This window comes from Ambystoma mexicanum, chromosome 2p, assembly GCF_040938575.1.
Source record: "Ambystoma mexicanum isolate Mex_15411 chromosome 2p, UKY_AmexF1_1, whole genome shotgun sequence".
In the NCBI taxonomy this organism is placed as follows: domain Eukaryota; kingdom Metazoa; phylum Chordata; class Amphibia; order Caudata; family Ambystomatidae; genus Ambystoma; species Ambystoma mexicanum.
The window spans coordinates 1,228,058,693-1,228,067,681 of record NC_090923.1 but is presented as its reverse complement, the minus strand read 5'-3'; the positions used below and the strand labels follow the sequence as shown (position 1 = coordinate 1,228,067,681).

At 54.7% G+C, this 8,989-nt stretch overlaps 1 protein-coding gene across 1 annotated transcript in view; it reads right to left on the bottom strand.

Moving 5' to 3' along the window:
- Positions 1-8,989, bottom strand: part of AP5Z1 (adaptor related protein complex 5 subunit zeta 1) — a 497,387-nt gene that overhangs the window by 2,472 nt on the left and 485,926 nt on the right. The window contains exon 16 of the mRNA XM_069645515.1: positions 5,607-5,821. Within this exon, the coding sequence (XP_069501616.1) occupies positions 5,607-5,821 (215 nt within the window). The remainder of the gene's footprint in view (positions 1-5,606; positions 5,822-8,989) is intronic.

Genomic DNA, 8,989 nt, shown 5'->3' with positions numbered 1-8,989 from the left:
GCCCACTGAGTTGCTCTCTGTACCTCCCACTACCATTTTCCACGTACCTCTCCTTGGCTCTCACTGCCTCCTCTCCCCCAATCATTCACACCCCGTGTGCCCCACAGTAGCTACCAGGGGTGGACTGGCCTTTAGGGAACTCTGGAGATTTCCCGGTGGGCCTCTGCACCCTGGGCCTCTTTTCTGTGGTATTTCCAAATTTTCTCATAGGAAAAGCATTGGGCTTGCTGAAAATGTGTCATATAGGGCCACTTTGAACTTTATTTCCAGGGCCTCTTTCGGTCCCCAGTAATTATTTCCAGGGCCTCTTTTAGTTCCCAGTCCAGCCCTGGTAGCTACTCACATTCCCTTTTGTGACCACAGAAACTGAAGACGGGCTCTGTCTTTTCAGAGAGATCCTACTTCCCTTCTCCTCGGTGGTCATCTTTGGCCAACTTCAAAAGCTGTCTGCGTTTTGAAAGCACAGCGTTTGGTGGCAGCAGTTATGTTTCCTGTTGCCACTGTTAACACGCGAAGCCACGTCCACAGGTGCGAACAGCATTATGGGCCAAACCTCTGGGTTATTGAAGCAGGTTACTGCCCCCAGTCCCCCCAAGCACACATCTTACGTAGAAAGTTGAGCTTTGACTTTCTGGAAGCTATAGTCAGCGGGCATGGGCTATAAAGGGCACTCGGGTATAGCCCACATGCCTGGACTACAACGGCACGCAACTTTATACTCAACATTCCTCGTTTTTCTTTGGCCGAACAGAACCCATGTCCCCAGTAGAAGGCCTAGCACTGTTTAAAGCAGTGGTCTCACAACTTGTTTATGCTGAGACCCCATTGAGTAAACCTATTGTTGCTGGGCCACCAAAAATACCATTTCTACTTATGTTTCCTATTGAAAGCAGTCACAGAACGCTCTTTTTGTAGCGCCTCGTGTGTCCCCCCCCCAACCCTCTGGACACCCGTTGTGCCCCCTAGAAGGACCAGTCCCACAGTTTGAACACCAGTTCTAGCTAGAATAAATGTACACTACTGCCCAGCCAGCACTCCTATTTTATTTACAAATGACTGCCAGGATGGGCCAACACTGACCCCAGTCAACACCGCTCTAGTAAGTCCTCCTACGATAACAGTGCGGAGGGGAGAAACAGACCCGACACATCCCACAAGTTTATAGGTATTTACAAGCATGGCCTTGCAGAGAGAGGAGAGGGATGCAGTTGCCAGCAGCACCTATAGCGCAGAGAGAAGGATGAACTCAGGGGGCCATGCATCACCTATAGCTGAGAGAGGAGAGGGATGCAGTTGCCATGCAGCACCTGCAGCTCGGAGAAGAGAAGGCTGAAGTGAAGCGGCCATGCAGCACCTAAAGCTGAGAGAGGAGAGGGATGCAGTTGCCATGCAGCACCTGCAGCTCGGAGAAGAGAAGGCTGAAGTGAAGCGGCCATGCAGCACCTAAAGCTGAGAGAGGAGAGGGATGCAGTTGCCACGCAGCACCTGCAGCTCGGAGAAGAGAAGGCTGAAGTGAAGCGGCCATGCAGCACCTAAAGCTGAGAGAGGAGAGGGATGCAGTTGCCATGCAGCACCTGCAGCTCGGAGAAGAGAAGAGCAGCACCTATAGCGCAGAGAGAAGGCTGAACTCAGGGGGCCATGCATCACCTATAGCTGAGAGAGGAGAGGGATGCAGTTGCCATGCAGCACCTGCAGCTCGGAGAAGAGAAGGCTGAAGTGAAGCGGCCATGCAGCACCTATAGCTGAGAGAGGAGAGGGATGCAGTTGCCACGCAGCACCTGCAGCTCGGAGAAGAGAAGGCTGAAGTGAAGCGGCCATGCAGCACCTAAAGCTGAGAGAGGAGAGGGATGCAGTTGCCATGCAGCACCTGCAGCTCGGAGAAGAGAAGGCTGAAGTGAAGCGGCCATGCAGCACCTAAAGCTGAGAGAGGAGAGGGATGCAGTTGCCACGCAGCACCTGCAGCTCGGAGAAGAGAAGGCTGAAGTGAAGCGGCCATGCAGCACCTAAAGCTGAGAGAGGAGAGGGATGCAGTTGCCATGCAGCACCTGCAGCTCGGAGAAGAGAAGGCTGAAGTGAAGCGGCCATGCAGCACCTAAAGCTGAGAGAGGAGAGGGATGCAGTTGCCACGCAGCACCTGCAGCTCGGAGAAGAGAAGGCTGAAGTGAAGCGGCCATGCAGCACCTAAAGCTGAGAGAGGAGAGGGATGCAGTTGCCATGCAGCACCTGCAGCTCGGAGAAGAGAAGGCTGAAGTGAAGCGGCCATGCAGCACCTAAAGCTGAGAGAGGAGAGGGATGCAGTTGCCATGCAGCACCTGCAGCTCGGAGAAGAGAAGGCTGAAGTGAAGCGGCCATGCAGCACCTAAAGCTGAGAGAGGAGAGGGATGCAGTTGCCATGCAGCACCTGCAGCTCGGAGAAGAGAAGGCTGAAGTGAAGCGGCCATGCAGCACCTAAAGCTGAGAGAGGAGAGGGATGCAGTTGCCATGCAGCACCTGCAGCTCGGAGAAGAGAAGGCTGAAGTGAAGCGGCCATGCAGCACCTATAGCTGAGAGAGGAGAGGGATGCAGTTGCCACGCAGCACCTGCAGCTCGGAGAAGAGAAGGCTGAAGTGAAGCGGCCATGCAGCACCTAAAGCTGAGAGAGGAGAGGGATGCAGTTGCCATGCAGCACCTGCAGCTCGGAGAAGAGAAGGCTGAAGTGAAGCGGCCATGCAGCACCTAAAGCTGAGAGAGGAGAGGGATGCAGTTGCCATGCAGCACCTGCAGCTCGGAGAAGAGAAGGCTGAAGTGAAGCGGCCATGCAGCACCTATAGCTGAGAGAGGAGAGGGATGCAGTTGCCACGCAGAACCTGCAGCTCGGAGAAGAGAAGGCTGAAGTGAAGCGGCCATGCAGCACCTAAAGCTGAGAGAGGAGAGGGATGCAGTTGCCATGCAGCACCTGCAGCTCGGAGAAGAGAAGGCTGAAGTGAAGCGGCCATGCAGCACCTAAAGCTGAGAGAGGAGAGGGATGCATTTGCCATGCAGCACCTGCAGCTCGGAGAAGAGAAGGCTGAAGTGAAGCGGCCATGCAGCACCTATAGCTGAGAGAGGAGAGGGATGCAGTTGCCATGCAGCACCTGCAGCTTGGAGAAGAGAAGGCTGAAGTGAAGCGGCCATGCAGCACCTATAGCTGAGAGAGGAGAGGGATGCAGTTGCCACGCAGCACCTGCAGCTCGGAGAAGAGAAGGCTGAAGTGAAGCGGCCATGCAGCACCTAAAGCTGAGAGAGGAGAGGGATGCAGTTGCCATGCAGCACCTGCAGCTCGGAGAAGAGAAGGCTGAAGTGAAGCGGCCATGCAGCACCTAAAGCTGAGAGAGGAGAGGGATGCAGTTGCCATGCAGCACCTGCAGCTCGGAGAAGAGAAGGCTGAAGTGAAGCGGCCATGCAGCACCTAAAGCTGAGAGAGGAGAGGGATGCAGTTGCCATGCAGCACCTGCAGCTCGGAGAAGAGAAGGCTGAAGTGAAGCGGCCATGCAGCACCTATAGCTGAGAGAGGAGAGGGATGCAGTTGCCATGCAGCACCTGCAGCTCGGAGAAGAGAAGGCTGAAGTGAAGCGGCCATGCAGCACCTAAAGCTGAGAGAGGAGAGGGATGCAGTTGCCATGCAGCACCTGCAGCTCGGAGAAGAGAAGGCTGAAGTGAAGCGGCCATGCAGCACCTATAGCTGAGAGAGGAGAGGGATGCAGTTGCCACGCAGCACCTGCAGCTCGGAGAAGTGAAGCGGCCATGCAGCAGCTAAAGCTGAGAGAGGAGAGGGATGCAGTTGCCATGCAGCGCCTCTAGCTCGTAGAGAAGGCTGAAGTGAAGCGGCCATGCAGCACCTATAGCTGAGAGAGGAGAGGGATGCAGTTGCCATGCAGCACCTGCAGCTAGGCGAAGAGAAGGCTGAAGTGAAGCGGCCATGCAGCACCTAAAGCTGAGAGAGGAGAGGGATGCAGTTGCCATGCAGCACCTGCAGCTCAGAGAAGAGTAGGCTGAAGTGAAGCGGCCATGCAGCACCTATAGCTGAGAGAGGAGAGGGATGCAGTTGCCATGCAGCACCTGCAGCTCCGAGAAGAGAAGGCTGAAGTGAAGCGGCCATGCAGCACGTAAAGCTGAGAGAGGAGAGGGATGCAGTTGCCATGCAGCACCTGCAGCTCAGAGAAGAGAAGGCTGAAGTGACGCGGCCATGCAGCACCTATAGCTGCGAGAGGAGAGGGATGCAGTTGCCATGCAGCACCTGCAGCTCGGAGAAGAGTAGGCTGAAGTGAAGCGGCCATGCAGCACCTACAGCTGAGAGAGGAGAGGGATGCAGTTGCCATGCAGCACCTGCAGCTCGGAGAAGAGTAGGCTGAAGTGAAGCGGCCATGCAGCACCTATAGCTGAGAGAGGAGAGGGATGCAGTTGCCATGCAGCGCCTCTAGCTTGTAGAGGAGAAGGCTGAAGTGAAGTGGCCATGCAGCACCTATAGCTGTGAGAGGAGAGGGATGCAGTTGCCACGCAGCACCTGCAGCTCGGAGAAGAGAAGGCTGAAGTGAAGCGGCCATGCAGCACCTATAGCTGAGAGAGGAGAGGGATGCAGTTGCCATGCAGCGCCTCTAGCTCGTAGAGAAGGCTGAAGTGAAGTGGCCATGCTGTAGCTAAGAGTGGAGGATGTAGTTGCCATGTACCACAGAGAGTAGAAGGCTGAAGTGAAGCGGCCATGCAGCACCTATAGCTGAGAGAGGAGAGGGATGCAGTTGCCATGCAGCACCTGCAGCTCGGAGAAGAGTAGGCTGAAGTGAAGTGGCCATGCAGCACCTATAGCTGAGAGAGGAGAGGGATGCAGTTGCCATGCAGCGCCTCTAGCTTGTAGAGGAGAAGGCTGAAGTGAAGTGGCCATGCAGCACCTATAGCTGTGAGAGGAGAGGGATGCAGTTGCCATGCAGCGCCTCTAGCTCGTAGAGAAGGCTGAAGTGAAGTGGCCATGCTGTAGCTAAGAGAGGAGGATGTAGCTGCCATGTACCACAGAGAGTAGAAGGCTGAAGTGAAGCGGCCATGCAGCACCTATAGCAGAGAGAGAGGGCTGAATTTGCCATGCGTGCTTATAGCTCGGAGAACAGAGAGCTGCTGAAGTGACCATGAACTGGGCTGTAGTGGCCATGCATCACCTGTAGCTAAGAGAGAAGAGGGCTGAATTGCCATGCAGCACCTATAGCTAAGAGAGGAGAAGGATGTAGTTGCCATTCAGCGCCTGTACCCCATAGAGGGGAAGGCTGAAGTGAAGTGAGCATGCATCACCTATAGCTGAGAGAGGAGCGGGTTGAAGTGGCCATGCAGCGCTTATAGCTTCAACAGAAGAGAGCTGAAGAGATCATGAACTGGGCTGAAGCGGCCATGCAGCTCCAATACCTCAGAGGGGAGAGGGCTGAAGTGGGCATCCAGCACCTACAGCTCGGAGAGGACCAAAGTGAGCATGCAGCACCTATACCTCCAAGAGGAGGTGGCTAAAGTGTCCAGGCTCCCTGTAGAGCAAACCCACGAATCTGAATCTGTCACTGGATGTGAGGAATTGCAGTTCAATTTACCTCCCACTGCCCAGATGATCATACCTGGGGATCAGGTCCTGGCTGCGAGAGGCCAACTTTGTCAGAGTGGTCATCAGGACTGTAATAACGCGTGGTGAGAATTTTGGAACATTGGCAGAGGCGCGAAGCTGTGTTATTTCAAATAGCAATGCCTCCAACACTTCAAAAAACTTGTTGATTTGCTCCACTGTGCATCGTTTGTCATAAGAAACTGAAAGATATTCTCCGATACACCACACCTAGAACAGATCACAAGGGGAAAGAAATGCCGTTTAGTGGAAAGATAATGCAGCTTTGACAAACAATATTAATCAGGTAATTTAGTCACAGCAAAATCATAAAGCAGAATAAAATATCAGGGAAAGTAAAAATATTATGTTACTCACCGTGGTGACTAACGTACTCTTAGTCCATAGTCCCCTTTCCTCCATACTGCATGGGTGTCCCTCGTGAGGGATGGGAGACATAACCTTTTTCACCAGAAAAATCTTCTTCCCCTCTAAATTTAGAGGCACGTGGAGGCGCGGCCCTGGGAGCATGCGCTGCCCTGACTCCGCCCTGCGGCGCCACACCTCAGTCCCCATAGATGCGTCGACAATAGATTTGCCATTGCCTAACGACACCAGATTATTAGGGGGGAGGATGGTGGGACGTATGGAGGAAAGGGGACTATGGACTAAGAGTACGTTAGTCACTACAGTGAGTAACTTATAATTGCTCTTACGTCCCGTCCCCTTTCCTCCATACTACATGGGCGATTACAACTGAATGTAGCCACAGGGGGAGAGGAGACCCTCCTTAAGCAAACAGGTTCCGGAGAACCGCCTGTCCGAAAGCCGCATCTGATCTGGAGCCGGCACCAAAACAGTAATGCTTGCAGAAAGCCAATGGAGAGGCCGATGTGGCCGCCCTGCTTATGACCTGCCAGAGGACATGGCGCTGAAAGGCGATGGCCGTTGCCTTGGCCCTGACCGCGTGGGCATGCATGTTCGCCAGAAGGGGTCTATGTTGGACCTCGTACGCTTCCTTGATGGCCGAGACCATCCAGCGGGAGATGGAGGTTTTGGAGGCCTGATAGCCTGGCGCCTCCAAAGGTGATGAATAGGGCATCTGACCTGCGGAAGCCATTGGTCCTGTCCAGGTAGAATTTCCGGGCACGCCTGACATTCAAGCAGTGCAGAACTTTCTGACGCTCGTCCTTCGGGTCCGCAAAGAATGTAGGAAGGACGATCTCCTCGTTTAAGTGAAAGGCTGATGGCACTTTAGGTAGAAATGCCGGATGGGTCCGCAGGACCACCTTATCCTTGTGAAAGGTGGTGTACGGCTCTGAGGCGACTAGGCCAGGATCTCGCTGACCCTGCACGCTGATGTGAGGCCGACTAGCAGAGCCGTCTTGATGGTGACCAGCCTGATGTCTGTAGATGCCACAGGCTCAAATGGCTTGTGCGCAAGGGCGCCCAAGACTAGGTTCAAATCCCACACAGGGTGTGGCTTCCTGATGGGCGGGTAGAGTCTAGCGAGTCCGGCCAAATGTCTCCTGACGATCGGGTTGGAGGAGGAGAAGACCCCCTCCTCCGAATTCCTGTAGGCCCCAATGGCTGAGAGGTATGTACAGCAGGTGTCCACCTGCACGCCAGAGTTGGCGAGGTGCGCTGAGAATGACAGCATGTCGTCCAATGAACAAGCCAGCGGGTCGATATCCTTGGAGTGCGCCCAGTGGCAGAACCTGGTCCATTTACTTTTATACTGGGCTCTGGTAGCCTTGCTCCTAGCCCCTTGTATGATCTCCAGATTGGCTTGAGATTGCGGAGCGTCACTTGCTCAGGAACCACGCTGTGAGGGCCAGCTTCTGAAGGGTGGGGTGGACGACCCTGCCCCCCTACTGTGTCAGAAGATGTGCTGGGCCCGACGGGAGGTGGATTGGAGGGACTGCCGAGAGGCTGAGCAGCTCCGAGAACCATGGCTTGGCTGGCCACAGCGGAGCTATCAGAATGAGGTTGAGCTGGCGAGACTCCTTGAACTTGCAAAGCACTCTGTGAATCAGTGGAGTGGGCGCCAAGCCGTATGCTGACATGCCGTTCCACTGGATCCATAAGGCGTCGCCCAGGAAGCCTAGGCCCTGCCCATGCTAGGAGGCAAACTGGAAGTACTTCTTGTTGTGCCTGGTGGCAAAAAGATCCTCCTGTGAAACGAGGTCGTTCAGCTGCCACTCATAGTTGTCCTCTCCCAACTTGCTGAGCCTGTCCGCTTCCAGGTCGGATTCCCCTGGAAGGTGCACTGCCGTGAGGAAAATCTTGTTCTCCAAGGCCCATTCCCACATGTTGATTGCCAGTCTGCACAGGGAGGGAGACCTGGTCTCCCCCTGTTTGTTGATGTAGTACATACTGGTCGAGTTGTCTGTCTGGATCAGGACCAACCTTCCCTTGAGACATGGGAGGAAGGCCCTGAATGCTAACCAGATGGCATTCAGTTCCAGCCAATTGATGTGGTATTCTTGTTCTTGACGGGTCCACGTGCCGAGAGGTCCTCCAGGGTGACTCCACAGCCCTGTAAGGAGGAGTCTGTGGTAATCGTCACCTGTGGGACGGGGGGCCTGAAGGGCTTGCCCGTCCGCAGGTTGCAGTCCCTGGACCACCATGTGAGGTCCGGGTGGATAGAGATGGGATCTTGATAATTTCGACCTGAGAGCCTCTCTCCTGGTTCCACGACACTGAAAAGTGGAGCTGAATCCTCCTCATCATGAGTCTTGTGTGGGGGACGGCCAACAGTACCGCTGCAAAAAGGCCCAGTAGATGCTGGTACCACCAAGCCGAAGTAGCGCTTCGGCTGAGAAAGTGGGACGTGGCCCTCCTGATGGCCGCGATCTTGTCCTCCGATGGGAAGACCCGCTCGGAGCGCATGTCCCAGATGAGGTCCAGGAAGGTCAAAGACTGCGTGGGTTGCAGCTGTGACTTCTTGAGACTGAGCAAAAAGCCCAGGTCATGTAGCCTGTTCATCAGCACTTGGGAGGACTGGTGAACTGCTCCTTGAGATGTAGCCCTGACGAGCCAGTCGTCTAGGTAGGGGTATATATGGAGGCCCTGAGCCCAGAGGAGGGCTGCCACCGCATTCATGAGTCTGGTAAATACCCAGGGGGCCGAGTTGAGGCCAAAAGGGAGGACCTTGTTCTGAAAATGGCAGCCCATGATCCTGAACCGGAGGAAAGAACGATGGGGTTGCCAAATCGGGACGTGCAGATAGGCGTCCTTCAGATCCAGGGAGCACATCCAGTCTCCCCTGCATAATGTCTCCGCAATAAAAACTGGCGTCACCATCTTGAATCTCTGAAGAGGTAAGGAGAGATTGAGGGTGGAAAGGTCCAGTACAACTCTCAGGTCAACCTGGTTCTTTTTCTGGATGGCAAAGAT